This window comes from Hemiscyllium ocellatum, chromosome 4, assembly GCF_020745735.1.
Source record: "Hemiscyllium ocellatum isolate sHemOce1 chromosome 4, sHemOce1.pat.X.cur, whole genome shotgun sequence".
NCBI lineage: Eukaryota > Metazoa > Chordata > Chondrichthyes > Orectolobiformes > Hemiscylliidae > Hemiscyllium > Hemiscyllium ocellatum.
The window spans coordinates 138,358,132-138,376,129 of NC_083404.1; the positions used below are offsets into that span (position 1 = coordinate 138,358,132).

Below are 17,998 nucleotides of genomic sequence, written 5' to 3' on the forward strand. Positions count from 1 at the left end.
CATCAACGTGTGCATGTTTGGGATTAAGCAGGATATTGTTTAATTCGCATTAATATCTAGCTTGCAACTTAATTGAAGTTTATGTTTGTCTATAATAAGTATGAGTTTAATGAAAAACCTGATGCAAGTCTCTTCTGTTCTAGTTAATGGTTAAAAACATAAACAAATCTTTGAATGAATAAGACATTACATTTTTGGTACAGTTTGTGGAGTGGTGGAACTTGATTTCCAGTTAAGACTTCATGAAGAGGTATGGGCCATCAACAGCATCAGCACCAGAACTGTACTCATACACACCAATAAAAGCAAAGAATTGCAGATGCAGGTCCTAGGACCAGCCAAACAAAGACAAGCATGAGAATTGCTAGAAGCATGGCATTCCAACCGGAACTCTATCAAAAATGTGTCAGACCCCATCTACCACCCTCTGAGAAAAAGAACAGGAAGTGATTTCACCACAGGAAATGACATCACCAACCCAAAGAAACCCAATCATATAAATAGAAAGCAGGAATTATTAGCCTGAGGCCCACTGAAGATGTTACCTAGTAGGGTGACGAAACGTCTGGAAATAAACCCTCCAGCTCAGCGAGCAAACCTACATCCAGATGCTGGAAATGGAAAATAAAAACAAGTGCTAGAAAAATTCAGATCTGTCAGCACCTGTGGAGAAACAGCTAATGCTTCATATGCAAAATGGCTCTTCTTTGGAACGGAAGGAGGTTGACAAAAAAAAAAGTTTTTTTTATGGGGGTGCGCCTGCAAGTGAAACAGATGGTGAGGGTGACCAGAGCAAAGGCAAAAGGGAGTGTCAATGGTAGAGGTGGCGATATACATATAGGAGAAGGATATAGGTATGAATGTAGGTGTTAATAGCAGAAAACAGGTCAGCTCTACTGAGAGCAAAACCCAATGCAAACAAGGAAATTGCTGGAAAAGCTCAGAAGGTTTGATAGCATCTGTGGAGAGAAAGCAAAGTTAACGTTTTGGGTTCAGCAACTGTTCCTCAGACTAGGAAAAGGTTGGTTTTTATGCAGAAGATGGGGAGGGGGAACGGGGTAAGGAGTAAAGAATAGACGGAGATAGCGCCCAAAGAGAGAGAAGACTAAATGGACAAAGAGGTGTATAATCAGCTTTGGAGAATGAATAGCTATTAATGGACAATTAATGTATGTAGTAGGAGACCACGTGGTAAGACCTGGTATGTGGGAGTTGGGGTAAATACACGTGAAGGTGCCTCGAGCCCGAAAATTGTTGAACTCAATATTGAGACCAGAAAGCTGCAGAGTTCCCAAGTGGAAAGGGAGGTGTTGTTCTTCCAGCTTGTGCTGAGCTGTGCTGGAACACTGCAGCTAGCCTGAGGTGAAGATGCTGGCCAGGATGCAAACAAGACACTAGGTGGAGCAGGGAGCCAAACTGGAAGAGGTGTATTCATGGACTGAAGCTTTCATACTCAATGGTGAGTTCTGAAAGCTGTAAAGTTCAAGAGGAAAATAAGGTGCTGTTCCTACAGCTTGCAATGGTTGATGCTGGAACACTGAGCAGTCCCAGTACAGAAATGTTAGCACCAAAGCAAGATGACACTTTGGAATGGCAAGTGATTGGAAGATTGAGGTCATTCTTGCAGTCACAGTGGTCATGCATTCTACATGTGATTAAAGGATTTAATTAAAACTCCCAATTTAGAGGAAACTGCATTGCATCAATAAATGCGCTGGACTAGATTGAGTTTGAGTGCTTTTGTTGTTTCAATGTGGCAATCTTGTGGATATAGGCGATAAGAAATAGGGGTAGACCTTTCAGCCCCTTGAGGATGTTCCACCATTCAAGTGGCTGATCCAACATTCCTCATGTCCACTTTCCTCCATTTCACATCCTTCTTGATTTATTATACTCATATATACCCAAGGACAGTAAAAAGCTTGGTTTGCGAGCAGTACAGATCATAGCAAGCAAGGCCATACAGATGATAGGTTGCTTAGACAGAGTGAGACGTACAGGTTACACTGCATAGGAGGTGCATGAAGCAAGAACATCATTAACAAGGTTAACATTATATGAAGTTATAGAGTCCATTCATCAGTCTCAATAGTGGGGAAGAAGCTGTTCTTCCACACAGACCACTCCACTCAGCTATTGCCAGTAAAGGCAGGGAACCAACTTTGATTCAATGAAGATTGCAGAGGTGCTTGCCAGGAGCAGTACCAGGCATGCTTGAAAACGAGGGGTCAATATGGTAAGCTACAACAAGACTACTTACATGCTAAACAGCAGGAGATGCAAGTGATACAGTGAGCCAAGTGATCCCACAATCAACAGATTAGATCCAAGCTCTCTGCAGTGCTGCAACATCTAGATGAGAGCAGTGGTGGATAATTAAACCAGGAGGAGGAGGACGACGAGGAGGATGCACAAATATTCCCACCCTAAAACAACTGGCATCCCAACTGCGCAAAAGGCAAAGCTGAAGGATCTGCAACTATCTTAGTTGTAAATGCTGGATGATTCATCTTCACTTCCTCTGGAGAAATATCATAGGAAGTAGTCTTCAGCCAATTCAATACACTCAATGTGGTATCAAGAAATGGCTGAAGGAACTGGATCCTGCAACAGTTATGGTTCATGTCAATATTTGAGCATTAGTGCTGAGGACCTGGCCTGCAAAACATGCCATCTCCCTGGCTGTTCTGTACAGCTATGACGTGGCAACATGGAAAATTGCCCATGTTTGCCTTATCCACAAAAAGGACAATTCAACTGAGCAAATTATTGCCTCGATAATCAGTGAAAGGTTGCTGCATAGCAGAAACCTGCTCTCGAATAGTCAGTTTAGGTTCTGCCTAGGCCATTCAGCTCCTGACCTCATTGCAACTTTTATTAAAACATCAAAAGAGCTGGCTATCAGAAGTGAGGTGAGTAATCACCTCTTGACATCAATGCCACATGTGACAGATTGGATTAGATGAGGTTACTTGCAGTGTGGAAACAGGTTCTTCAGCCCAACAAGTCCACACCGACCATCCGAAGCACACCCCACCCAAACCTATTCCCCTACATTTACCCCATCACCTAACACTACGGGCAATTTAGTAAAGCCAATTCACCTAAGGCTGCACATTTTTGGACTGTGGGAGGAAACCGGAGCACCCGGAGGAAACCCACACAGACACAGGGAGAATGTGCAAACTCCACACAGACAGTCGCCTGAGGTGTCTGGTGCTGTGAGGCAGTAGTGCTAACCACTGTGCCACCGTGCCGCCCAAGATTGTGGGATCACAAAATTCTTACAAATATTGTCGACTTCTGAAAGCTTTCAATTCAATCCAAAATTGTCAACGTTAACTGGATCATAGAAGTCATTTTGTGAAACCTCAAAATTTGTTCAGTTCAAATAGACTGGTTGGCTTGGACAAGCTGTACATCTCTATGACTTGCATCTTCATTCTTTCCTGGAACGTGGATATCACTGACAAGACCAGTATTTGTTGCCTATCCTGAATAGCCTTAAACTTCAGAGGGTAGTTAAAAGTCAAGCAGATTTCCATCCCTAAAAGGACATTAGTGAACAGAACTTTTAAAAATAAAAATAAATATCCAAAGCTAGCTCACATGGTCACCACGATTAAGACTGACTTGATAACTGTTCATTTATTAACTGCATTTAAATGCACTAGCTGTTGTGCTGGGATGTGAATCAATGGCGTTAGCCTGGCTGTCTGGATTACTAATGGAATAACATTACAATCATATCTAATTTTCACAAATTATTTATATAGCCTCTTGAATGTAATAAGCATTCCAATGTCCTTCAAAGGAGTGTTAGAGTAAGATTTGTCACTAAGACATATTATGCAATATTAGGGCAAAAGACTGGTCCAAGTTACAAATCTCAAGAGTGATCTAAAGAAAGAAGTAGAGTTCCAGAGGATGGGAATTCCACAGCCTGTGACCTTGGCAACTGAAGACACAATCACCAATAGTCCATTGATGAAAGTCAAAGACACTCTAGGGATCAAAACTAAATGAGCACAGAGATCTGAGGATTGTGGGGTTGTAATGTTAGAAATAGGAAGGAGCAAGACCATGAAGGAATTTGTAAACAAGCAGCAGAATTTTAAAATCACTGCCTACAAGTACAATATTATCCAATTTCAGAAAGATATTTTACTCCCAATATGATATAATTAGATTAATTAGATTACTTACAGTGTGGAAACAGGCCCTTCGGCCCAACAAGTCCACATCGACCCGCCGAAGCGCAACCCATCCATGCCCCTACATATACCCCTTACCTAACACTACGGGCAATTTAGCATGGCCAATTCACATGACCCGCCCATCTTTGGACTGTGGGAGGAAACCGGAGCACCCGGAGGAAACCCACGCAGACACGGGGAGAACGTGCAAACTCCACACAGTCAGTCGCCTGAAGCGGGAATTGAACCCAGGTCCCTGGCGCTGTGAGGCAGCAGTGCTAACCACTGTGCCACCGTGCCGCCCTAATATACCTTCAGAGTTAAACATAGAATCACTACAGTGTGTAAACAGGCCATTTGGCCCAACAAGCCTCCACACAGCACCTCATCCAGACCCATTCCCCTACCCTATTATCCAATATCTACCCCTGCCTAATGCACCTAACCTACATATCCCTGAACACAATGGGCAATTCAGCATGGCCAATTCACCTAACCTACACATCTTTTGGCTGTGGGAGGAAACTGGAGCAGCTGGAGAAAATCCACACAGACACTGGGAGAACATGCAAACTCCACACAGTCAGTCGCCCGAGGCCAGAATCGAACCCAGGTCCCTGGGGCTGTCAGGCAGCAGCACTGACCCACCGTGCCGCCCTTGAGTTAAGTTATATATTTGCTGTTTGGTTCAAAGTATCTGTACTAAGGACTATAATTCTACATTAATCACCCACCCATCCAACTGAAGTAGATTCAGAGCTAAATGCGTAAAAAATATTCTAAGATGGAGGTTCCACTTTATTAAGAATTGACTTAGAACTAAACTTTTTCTTCCCATTGGAAAAGCAGTGGCTGGAGGGGGAGGGGATAGTTGATCTAGGTCTTTTAAATGCTGAGAGGCACAGATAATGTAGATGTAAGCAGGTTATTTAATTTGGACTGTGAGCGCAGAACTAGAGGACGAATATAAAATTAGTCAGCCTCAGGCAAGACTAAAGATTAGAAAAAATATTTTTCCCACAGAGCAGTAGATATGTGGAACAGACTCCCAGCAAAAGCACTTAATACTTTCTTGATTAACTCCTTCATGAGCATAAGGGAACTGGAGAAATGGCTAGTTAGTAATAGGAACGAACGGAGCTAAAGAGAGATGACTAAACCTGTAGAATAGGTCAGCTCCCAAACTGATGAATGCAGAAATATCATACTATAGTAAGACAATGAATGCATGGCCCCAAAGCCCTACACAGAAGCAAACAAAATTTGACAACCAGTCAGGGATAGATATTAGCTATGCCACAGAGATGGATGTTAAGCTGTGCCTTGCAGGAGAAAGGGTTTAAGATGCAACGAAGACCAAGCAGGGAATTCTAGGGCAGCTAAAGGAATGAATATCTGTCAGTGATGGAGCAAGAACCATAGACACTCAGGCTGGAATTTGACAAGTACAGAGGTGTTTGTAGGGCTGGCTGGAAAAAGTTACAGAGATGGGTGGAGAGGGTGACACCCTGCAGCCTCAAAAAATGATTGCTTATTTTAAGATTTGAGGTATGGCTTACCAAGTAGATCAGTAAACAAAAAGGTGATGGGTGAACAGTATGGAACTGAATTGTTCAGGCTTCAGAGAATTAAATTTCTGGACACTGACCATAAGATGTTGGAGCAGAAGCAGCTCATTCGGCCCATCAACTTTGCACCGCCATTCAGTGAGATTATGGTTGATCAGATATTCCTCACATTCACATTGCTGCCCTTTACCTACAACTTTTGATTCCCCAACTATCAAACATTTATCGCAGCCTTAAGTATACACAAGGACTGTGCTTCCATAGCTCTGTGGCAAGCAGTTCCAAATACACTCAACCTTCAGAAATAATTCCTCACCTCAGTCTTAAGCTGGATCCTTTTATTTTGAGACTAAGCCTCCAGCCCTGGACTCTCCAGTGAGTGGAAATATCCTTTCAGCCTGTCAAGTCCTAAAGAATCATTATGTTTAAATGCATTACCTCCCATTCATCTAAATTCCAATGAGTAGATCCCAACCCGTTTAGCCTTTGCTCAAAAGACACTCTCCTCATTCCTGGGATCATCCGAGTGAACCTTCTCTGAACTGCCTCTAATGAAATCTTTACCGAAATAGGAAGACCAAAACTGCTCACAGAAGGGTAATTTAAAAAGCACAGAAGGCACAGAAAATAAAAGCAGAGATTATGACAGAACTTAAATCATTCAGCCTGTTGAAACAGTGCAGGAAATTCTGGGCCCTATAATTTGAAAAAAGATGAAAGCCGTGGAGAGACTTAAAATGCTACAAGAGAGGAGGGTGCTCAATTACGAGCGAAGTTTGGAAAGGATGGAACTGCTCTACTCGGAACAGAGAAGATTAACAGATGGCCTAATAGAGCTTTTTGATTGAGTGAAACAAAATATTATTCCTTCTTCTGAGCTGACTAATTGATCAGCATCACTGCTTTAAAAAACTGACAAAAGATCAAAGTTGAACAGGTATCATAGAATCCCTAAAGTGCCATTCAGCCCAACAAGTCTACACTGACCCAAACCCATCCTCCTACCCTATCCCCATAACCCCACATTTACCATGGCTAATCCATCTAGCCTGCACATCTCTGGGACGGTGGGAGGAAACCAGAGGATCTGCCAGAAACCCTGGGGAGAACATGCAAATTCCGCACAGGTAGTCACACAAGGCTGGAATCAGACCAGACACTGTGAAGCAACAGTGCTAACCACTGAGTCAAGATGCCGCTCCCAAAGGTACTAGAAGAGGAGAACCATGGAGTGAAGGAAAAAGGGACAGGATGGACGGGCAAGTCCAACTGCCACTTAAAGAGGTGCTTGGTGGTGAAAAACTAGTGTACAAAGTGCAGCCCTTGTAAGGCGTGAACATACATCCACATTCCTCTCCTTTGTATAGCGTGGGCTCTCTCTTTAACCTGTAGTTTAGGGTCACACTTTAGAACTTAGGCTTGATGTAGAATAGTGGAGGAGAAAGCAACATAAAGAATTTACTTATTTATTGCGGGTTCACAGTATACGATGTGAAAATTTGCATATATGACATTTTGTTAATTATCTACAACTGCTTCTCTCTTTACAAATTTAACTGCACCCCTTCCCCACCCTATTTTGTTTATGGTCTTTGAGAAGGAGCTCTTATGACATCATGAAAAGGCTGCTCCATGGTCCTAAGGTCTTGCATCCAAACCATCTGAATCAGGTCTGTTCTGGATCCTCAACTGACTCCTACTTACTCAGTCATGGAGGAAAAACAGACTATTAACAACTACTTTTTGAAGTGAGTGGGGGTGGGAGGATGTCAAGCATCATTAAGTGGGGCAACGCAAATGAGGACAAAAGGCCTGCTCCAAAAAACATTTTTTGTTTACTCACAGGACATGAGTTTTGTTGGCTGGCCCATCCCTTTGAGAAGATGGTGACCTGCCTTCTTGAACTATTGCAGCCCACATGCCGCAGGTAGATCCTTAGGGAGGGAATTTTGAGATTTTAATCCAGTGACTCTGAATGATTACAAGGTCAGGATGGCAAATGGCTTGTAAGGGAACCTGCAGGGAGTGGTCTACCCATGTCTCAGCTGCCATTCTCCTTCTAAATGGAGGAGGTCGTAGGCTTAGAAGGTACTGTCTCAGGAGCCTTAGTGAATTTGTGCAGTGCAAGTACTCACTGTTGCTACTGAGAGTCAGTGGTGCAAGGAGTGGATATTCATGGATGTTTGTGGATGCTGTTCCAATTAAGTGGGCTGCTTTGTCATGGATGGTGTCAAGCTTCTGTTGATGGAGCTGCACCCATCCAGGGTAGTGGCGAGTATTCCATCACAACCCTGACTTGTGCCTTGTAGATGGCTTTGACCTTATTTAGTGTGGTGCTGGGAAAGCACAGATCAAGCAGCATCCAAGGAGCAGGAAAAATCGACATTTCGTGCAAAAGCCCTTCATCCTGCTCCTCGGAGGCTGCCTGACCTGCTGTGCTTTTCCAGCACCGCTCTAATCTCGACTCTGATCTCCAGCATCTACAGTGCCCACTTCAGTCTAGGCTCTGGTCTTAATGTTGTACCTCAGGTGAAGCGAGCTCGGAATAAACCACAAACTGCATGGCAAACTTAAATATCTTTGAACTGAATTTTGGTTAAGTAACGGTAACAAGCAAGGAACCATTGTAAACAAAATAAAATCAAGCCAAACTTTCACATCAAAAAAACTGTAATGCAAACACAGGCAGACATTCTTTAAAAGAAAAGGAATCACAGCAAAGTTAGTTATTTTGAGAAAAATGCCATGAAAGCAAACGAGAAATCAGAGACTGTGAAATGGACCACACACTCCAAAAAAATTAGATGAAACAAAGAAAGCAGGAAAAAAAATTGCTCTCATGTATTTGCAGCTTCTCTCCATTCCGACAGGTTAACGGAGTAGATCTTGCTTCAGATCGTTTGCTGCGAGAGCATAATTTAAATAATCTTTCATTGTTCTTTGTTTACAGAGATGATAGCTGAAAATGTGTTGCTGGTTAAAGCACTGCAGGTTAGGCAGCATCCAAGGAACAGGAAATTCGACGTTTCAGGCCAGAGCCCTTCATCAGGAAGGGCTCTGACCCGAAACGTCGAATTTCCTGTTCTTTGGATGCTGCCTAACCTGCTGTGCTTTAACCAGCAACACATTTTCAGCTCTGATCTCCAGCATCTGCAGACCTCACTTTTTACTTACAGAGATGATAACCTGCTAAAGAATAACCCTGCATTACCAGTTATCAAACAGTGTAGTTAAAATGAAAGTATTTCAACTAATAGCAGACACATAGGAAAACAGCATTTAAGCACTTAAAATATTCAGGAGATTCAAGCAGAATTCAACAAAAATTCTGCAGGACAGCGGAAATGTCAACCAAGATAAAACATTCCTGAAATACATCTGCTTTTCTTATATTCAACACTGGAATCAAGTACTTTGTGAAAGCTATCCTAAGCCTGGCAGTGCAATGCCAGCAATGACTTTGCTCCAATTCAAAACACAACATATCACATAAAAACACTCACCTGCTGAGCCGAAACTGCTTTTTTGCGTTGAGTGTTATTTAGCAAGACTTAAAGCAAAACGTTCCTTTCACTTAGTTCAAAATATTCAATTGCTAGTTTATGCTGAGCAAGTAGGTTCCAGTTAGGGAAAGAGATAGGAGTTGGTTGGGTATTCCATTACTTTAATGATGCTTTCGAAAGGTAGGTCCCAAGGTCATACCATGAAAGCAGCATGGTAGAAGGAACAGATAGCGATGGGGAATTACACTTAGAGGAATTAGATTAGATGAAGACAGGTATCAAGTAAATAAACAAACAAACAGTCACTTTGCAGTTCACAACACTAATTTTATTGAAGAGTGTCATATTGCCATAGCTTTTCAGCTTACACTCATCTGGACAAATGCAATGCCTTATTTCAAATGATCACCAGTTAAAATGCAGGAGACAAGGGTGCTAACTGATTAGAACAGCCAACCAGTTGACATCTTTGTATCCTCTGGTATAAACTATTTTTCAATCAAACAGTTCTGAGGTGTTGTTAGACACTTCTGGAGCAGGTGGGACTAGAACCTGGGTCACCTGGCTCAGAGGTACAGATACTACCACCGTGCACAAGCATTCCCCTCCTCTGGTATAAATGGTGACAGTTAAATGTAGGGCAGCTGTGGCAAATTTAGGAGGTTTAAGAATGGTCAGTGCATGCCTTTTTGCAGCAGTGGTAGTGACCCTTATCTCTGGACCAAGAGGCCCAGGATCAAGTCATTCCTGCTCCAGAAGTGTGTGGAAACATTTGGAGGCCCTTTTGTGGTGCAGTGGTAGTGTTCCTGCCCTGGACCAGGGAGGCCCAGGTTCAAGTCCCCACCTGCTCCAGAGATTGTAATAACATCTCTGAACAGTTGATTAAAAAAAAGTTTAATAAAACAAAAGGTCAGTCAACAAGTAACCCAACAACTATATAAAGTATTCGTCACAGCACCGACCTATGCCTCTGTTTTACTGGTCTAAAGACATTACCACTATACCACCAACTCCCCTAATTTCTTACATGAGGACAGTGACTGAGACTTTAACATGCTTTATTAGCTGTAAAGTAACCAGGACCTCTTGGGTCAACAAAAGATCAAACATAGAACATTAGTGCACAGTACACACCCTTCGGCCCTTGATGTCACGCTGAACTATGGAACTAATCTGAATTCCTGAAGAAGGGCTTATGCCCTCAACGTCGATTCTACTGCTCCTCGGATGCTGCCTAGCCTGCTGTGTTTTTCCAGCACCACATTTTTCAACTCCAGTCTCCAGCATCTGCAGTCCTCACTTTCTCCGAACTAATCTGAAGCCCATCAATCCAACTCTATTCCATCATCATCCATATGTTTATCCAATGACCATTTAAATGCCCTTAAAGTTGGCGAGTCTACTACAGTTGTAGGCAGGGCACTCCATGACCCTACTACTGAGTAAAAAAACTACCTCTGACATCTATCTGATATCTATCACCACCTAATTTAAAGCTATGTCCCCTCATGCTAGCCATCACCATCCAAAGAAAAAAGGTTCTCTGTCCACTCTATCTAATCCTTTGACCATCTTGTATGTCTCAATTAAGTCACCTCTCAATCTTCTCTCTAATGAAAACAGTCTCAAGTCCCTCAGCCTTTCCTCATAAGACCTTCCCTTCATACCAAGCAGCATCCAAGTAAATCGCCTCTGAACGCCTTCTAAAGCTTCCACATCCTTCCTATAATGTAGTGACCAGAACTGTATGCAATACTCCAATGCAACCTTGTGGTTCTGAAACTCAATCCCTCTACCACTGGAAGCTAATACACCGTATGCCTTCTTAACAACCCTATCAACCTGGGAGGCAACTTTCAGGGATCGATGTAATGGACACAGAGGTCTCTCTGCTCATCTACACTGCCAACAATCTTACCATTAGCTCAGTACTCTTTATTCCTGTTACTCCTTCCAAAGTGAATCACCTCACAATTTTCCGCATTAAACTCCATTTGCCACCTCTCAGTCTAGCTCGGCGGCTTTTCTACATCCCTCTGTAACTTGCAACATCCTTCAGCACTGTCCATAACGCCATCAACCTTAATGTCATCCACAAATTTACTAATGCATCCTTCTACGCCCTCATCCAGATCATTTATAAAAACGACAAACAGCAGTGGACCCAAAACAGATTCTTGCGGTACACCACTAGCAACTGAACTCCAGGATGAACATTTCCCATCAATCACCACCCCCTGTCTTCTTTCAGCTCGCCAATTTCAGATCCAAACCGCTAAATCACCCTCAATCCCATGGCTCCGTATTTTGCGCAATAGCCTACCGTGGGGAACCTTATCAAATGCCTTCCTGAAATCCATATACACCACATCAACCACTTTACACTCATCTACCTGTTTGGTCAGCATCTCAAAAGAACTCAATAAGGTTTGTGAGGCACGACCTACTCTTCAGAAAATCATGCTGACTATCCTTAATCAACTTATTCCTTTCTAGATGATTATAAATCCTGTTATAACCTTTTCTAACACTTTACCCACAACCAAAAGTAAGGCTCACTGGTTTATAATTACCAGGGTTGTCTCTACTCCCCTTCTTAAACAAGGGGACATTTGCTATCCTCCAGTCTTCTGGCACTATTCCTGTAGACAATGACGACATAAAGATCAAAGCCAAAGGCTCGGCAATCTCGTTCCTGGCTTCCCGGAGAATCCTAGGATAAATCCCATCTGGCCCAGGGGACTTCTCTAGATTAGATTACTTAGATTACAGTGTGGAAACAGGCCCTTCGGCCCAACAAGTCCACACCGACCTGCCGAAGCGCAACCCACCCATACCCCTACATATACCCCTTACCTAACACTACGGGCAATTTAGCATGGCCAATTCACCTGACCCACACATCTTTGGACTGTGGGAGGAAACCGGAGCAGACACGGGGAGGATGTGCAAACTCCACACAGTCAGTCGCCTGAGGTAGGAATTGAACCCAGGTCCCTGGCGCTGTGAGGCAGCAGTGCTAACCACTGTGCCACCGTACCGCTCTATTTGCACACTTTCCAGGTAACGCTACAACAGAAGCTGATCGTGTAGAGATTATAATCTATGTTGCATAATCCAAAGCCCACACTATTGCTCTTGGGACATTCTACCACTATTTCTACCACAGCACCAGAAAAGAATGTCAGTGTTGTTAATCATGAAGTTATCACCAATTAATCATTAAAAACCCATCTGATTCACCAATGGGAAGGAAAACCACTGTCAATACCCAGCTGGTCTACGAATCACGGACCTTAGCCATGTGGGTGACTCCTAACTACCTTCTGAAATGGCTGAAAAAGCCCAGTACAAGGGCAATTTAGAATTGACAACAAATGGTGACTTTGCTCGTGACACCCACATCCTATAAATGAATAAATTAAAATCAATTTCTCCCATATTCACTTAAAACCAGATTGTTTAGGCCAACGTGACTTCCAATGCACTGCTCCATCTCACAGTGACAGGCACATGGACTCTGGCAGGCCCAGCAGTTAAGAACAGAATTACATCGCAAGGCGCAGAATGTCAAAAGCACATCGCAATGGATAACTTTGGCCCTTGTCTTAAAGATGGACTTTCATTCAAAAAGCACCTCTTAGACAATGAGGTACTCCAAATGTGGTCACTGCTGAGTGAAGGAAACACACATCTCCTATAAATAGGAATGTGAACAAAATCATATGACTTGTTTTCATGATGTTGATTTAAGATTGAATACTGCATACCACACTGAAGAGGTGAGTCTGCCGATCTTCATGGGAACTTGGAAGTCCACCCGAACAGTAGCCAGATAGAACATCGCTTTTTTTTTTAATTTGAAAGATAGTGTTTTAGTCAGGCCAGCATTCTCTCAATACTTCATTGGCAGTGTCAGTGCAGGTTTGTGCACTCAAGCCCAACAGTGGGAATCCAGAAATTTGCAACTCAGATGTTACCAACTCTCAATGGCAATGCACTACCTGTAAGTCTCCAAAACAAAACAGAACCTGGAGAAACTTATTGAGTCTGTGGAGGGATAGAAACAGTTAACAGAGTCTGAAAAGGGTTCTGAAGAACAGTCATATTAGACTCAATGTTAATTCTCTCTCTCACTTTCGATGCTGCCTGACCTGCTGAGTTTCTCCAGTACTTTGTTTGTTCAGCTTTCCAGCAACCAAACCATTTCGAGTTTGCCTCCAAGTCATTCACCATTCTGATTTGCAAACATCTTGTCATCCCACTGGCGACACAAAATCTTTTAAATGTCTCCGCTAACACAGAAGGTGAGGACATCCCAAGAACTGTAGTGGCTTGAGAAGACCACTCACCATTATATCCTTCAGGGCAACAGGAGGTGGGCAATAAAGGCTGACTCAGCCAGCAATGCCTACATCCCTGGATCTAGAAATACTCAACAATGTAAAAGCTCTCAAGCAATTACAAAGCACCACAACATTGCTGTCAAGGTCAGGGGTGGAGGGTTAACAAGGTAAATCCTTCCTTTAAACTCCTCGGCATAACTTGACAAAATGGCATACTATACCTCATTTCCTGTTCGGAGACCTGGTGAATCGGGCATTTTTCTTTTCCTTGGTCCGATGGCAGCCAGTGCTGCAAGATTTGCTTCCCGTTGCTGCAGCTGCGCAAGTTCTAATTGTTGCATCTGTTGAAAAATTGAGAAAGCGATGTTATTTTCTACAACTGGATAAATAGGGGATCCAGCCATTCTCGATTGAGATTGATCTATTTCAATGCCACTTTCCTGCACTAACTGCATATCCTTTTTCGTCATTAAGATCTAAAAACTTAGTCATTGATCACTGTCTTCAGCATTCTCAAGGAGTTACCACAGCCTCCTTGAGAGAATTTGGAAGAATCCTAACCCTCTAGGTGAAGAAATTCCTACTCATCTCAGTCCTAATTGATTTGCCCCAATCCTAAACACTAACACGGTGGCTCAGTGGTTAGCACTGCTGCCTCACAGCGCCAGGGACCCTGGTTCAATTCCAGCCTCAGGTGACTGTGTGGAGTTTGCACATTCTGCCAGTGTCTGTGTGGGTTTCTTCCAGGTGCTCCAGTTTCCTCCAACAATCCAAAGATGTACAGAACAGGTGAATTAGCCATGCTAAAGTACCCAGAGTGTTCGGTGCATTGGTCAGGGGTAAATATAGGGTAGGGGAATGGGTATGGGTGGATTACTCTTCAGAGGGTCGGTGTGGACTGGCTGGATTGAAGGGCTGTCTCCACACCATAGGGAATCTAATCTAATCTCCTCCTCTCTGGTTTTGGACTCACTAGCCAAAGGAAACATCCTTTCCGCATCCACACTGTCAGTGTAAGCAAGCCTTTTGCAAGCTTCTAGGAGATTAACCATCTCGCTCATTGACGTGATCAGAGAATACAGGCCTAGTTACCTCAATTTCTCCTGACAGCACAGTCCCATCACCCTAGAAATTAGTCTGGTGAACCGCCAATGCACTTGCTAGGTGACGCTTACAGCACAGGTGCAGGCCATTCAGCCCAGTACGCTGAGGATGGCATTGCTGTCCACACAAGCCTCTTCCCATCTCATCTTTTAGAATCCCATCAACAAACCCTTCTACTGCTCTTTCCCTCACGTGATTTATTTTAGCCATAAATCCTTGGGCTGGCTTCAACAACTCACTCTGGTACTGACTTTCACATTCTCACTGCCTTCTGAATATAGGTTTCTCCTGACCATACCATTAAATTCATTTGCAGCCATGTTGAGTTTATCATCCCTGTTTTGGGAACATCTTTAAGTAAAGGTTTCTTCTCCACATCTACTGAATGCATGTTATAATTTCAAACACGTCTATTTGACCACTCAGCATTCTCTTTACTCAAAACCGAAGAGGCTTGGCTTGCTCAACCCTTCCTGCTAATAGTAGTAGTTAGTAAAGATGCAAGGAATGAGTGTCATGGTACACCCCGCAGGCTCTTCTCATTAAAAGTGCTGGGTGACATTCTGATGGGGAAATAGCAACCTCCTGGCCATAAGGTAGCAGAATACTAAATCTTGCAGGAACATAATCTGGGTCATTTGTTTGTGATGCCCTGATTGGGGTAGAGGAGGTTTGACAGGTCAAAGTAGAACCAAAATTCAAGAATGAATGAAACGGTTGCGGGAGAACTTCCGTCTATGGCTGAATCGCTAATATATATGTATATTATGCCACTTTAAAAGGACTCAGTAGTAAAATGTTCTGAAAGTGATTATTTGTTCGCAGTGCTGAGAAGTAACTAAGGATTCACTTGTTCTCTCAGACACAGGAACGGTGTTTGGTGAAACAAGCTCAATGTGCATATCCATACATAAATGTTCGTAAGTATGCAAGGCTTCATTAAGTTCTAATTCAATCTTTTATTGCCTAACAATATGGAACAAAATATTTCTCACAGCAAAGCAGACATCAGATCAAGTTTCAGGGAGATGACCGTTTGAAGCAAATTTGCACTTAAAAACATTAGCGTTGGTACGGTGGGGTTTAAGGAGAGGGCAGAAGGCACATGCAGATTTATATTGGATATTGCGACCACATTGAAGACTGAATTCCAACAGTCACGCGAGTTGTATCAGAAGAGTACAACATGAATTGTTTAGATAGAGCTGCAAGATCGGAAGTTGAACAGTGCCACCAAGTCAGGGATGACCACAATCTTACAAGGATGGGTACAGTGAGGTAAAGTGGGATGGGGAAGGTAAAACAAACCCAATCCACTACTTTCAAACAAAGAGAATTCCATGTATTTATTACTCTTCACCTCAGTCTTGAAAGGGAGACCTCACTCGAACTGCATCCCATAGATCTAGTCTCCCCAGCAAGAGGGAAAATTTGCAACATCCAACCCATAAATCCCCTCATTCTTCTAAACTCGAGGGGGGTACAAGCCCAAATTTCTCAACTCTTTCTCATAAAATAACCCCTACACCTTAGGAACAAGCCGAGCGAGCTCTTGAAGTACTTCCAACATAATTATATCCTTTCTTTTCAACCCCATAATAAAAAGGAGGCCAAGAAATACACGCTGCAGCTGGACAAAGTGGTAGTTAAGGGAGCCTGAGCTTAAGACCAGGATTTATTGGTAAGATGTTGTCACAAGCCAGTTTAATAAAGCAATTCCAGGGCACCACTATCAACTTCTAAAGGCAGGCAACTCATTATTAGGTTGCGTCGCTACCAGGTTGGAGTTGTGACAAGCAGTGATGAAATAAATTAAGGAGCAAAGCCTTCCAGACAACTCCTAAGCAGTAGCACAAGGAAAGACAGACAGACAGGAGTCCTGACTGCAGGAATAGGTATGGTAAGCAGCCCGTGAGTAAAGGGGTAAGTCTGTCTGTTCAGGAATAAAATGTCAATGCACAAAAACCATCTATCCACCTTTTCTCTCCATGGACGACGTTAAGATAGAAACAGCTACTTCCAAAAAGTATTAGCTTAAGCCACAGTTGTTTTAGTAGCTGGAAGCCTACTGGAAAGGGGTGACCATGGAAACTAATACCTCCAGCTCCACAGTCTTCATCAGACACTAGCATTGTCTTTATCAGCATCTGTCGTCAAAAATCTTTAATCACAAAACGCGAACGGGCTTGATGATTTATTCAGCAGGGAACAGAATCTGTAGGTCAAGTGAAAAATTTCTCACACACAGCACGAACATTGGGCACTTTCATTTGCTTCCATTCCCCAAGTGCCAGGGGCAAGCACTAGTGAGCTCCAATATTAAGGCTCAATTAAAATAAGGTCCAATTAGTCGAGGCTTTCCTCTCAGGCAATAAGAGTCAGGAAATGGATATTGAGAAAATGTAAAAGTGAGCTATTGCGAGGCAGCAGAAGCAGCAGACATAAATGAACTTATTTGTTGGTTTCTACAGTTGCTACTCAGGACCCTCTGGGAGGAAAAGCTTAAACCAGTCTAAGCTATAAAATAAAAAAAAACCCTTGAGCTAAACATGAACTGTGTGAAATAAGGGCTCCATCACAGAACAGAAAAAAAAAACTGCTGGGTTTAGAAAATTAAAAGCCAGAGGCACTTTCCATTTACAACTAAATCCTAGTTCCGCCTCTGAGCCGAGGAATTATAAGCAGTAACAGATTTACAAAATGAGCATTTATCCTGAAATATGTAACCTATTGTGATATTCCCAAATAACAAATCCTGAACTCAAATGCAAGAATTTTGCTCAGTTCTCAATTATCGAACGTACAGCTGGGATACTTCAGTTAACTTTTTTTTAAAAAAAAGAAATGAAACACCACCCCTCCTCCACATGGTGACCTTGTTTGATGCGTTGCCCTTGCCTACAGCGGTTCCTGTCCTTGCTGCAGGGTCCGCACAGAAAATGGCATGCAACGACTGCACAAATCCTGACCTAAATACCAGGAGACTGCTGCCAAAAAAAAAATCAAAACCCCTTTCGCAAAAACAAGCAACAGAGAAAACAAACGGAACAGTAGAAAGGGTAAAAGCCACAACAAACTCACCTCTTTGGCTTTCTGCTTTAACCTAAGTTGTTCTGGGTCTTCATGCTTGGCTCGACTCTGGGGGGGATTAAAAGAGACAGAAGGAGCAGAATGAAAAAGTAATCAAATTTTCAAATTGTGTTGCCTCTGTAGCTCTTCAATATTTCATAACTATGGTACCTTTAACTAGAATTCTCTGGTAAATCTGTCAAAATTCTTTG

At 42.8% G+C, this 17,998-nt stretch overlaps 1 protein-coding gene across 3 annotated transcripts in view; it reads right to left on the reverse strand.

Moving 5' to 3' along the window:
* LOC132815118 (transcription initiation factor TFIID subunit 4-like) overlaps positions 1–17,998 on the reverse strand; it is a 137,437-nt gene that overhangs the window by 43,421 nt on the left and 76,018 nt on the right. For all 3 annotated transcript variants that reach the window (XM_060823898.1, XM_060823896.1, XM_060823899.1), the window contains exons 13-14: positions 17,799–17,855; positions 13,835–13,954 (exon numbers count right to left, since the gene is read on the reverse strand). In XM_060823898.1, the coding sequence (XP_060679881.1) occupies positions 13,835–13,954; positions 17,799–17,855 (177 nt within the window). The remainder of the gene's footprint in view (positions 1–13,834; positions 13,955–17,798; positions 17,856–17,998) is intronic.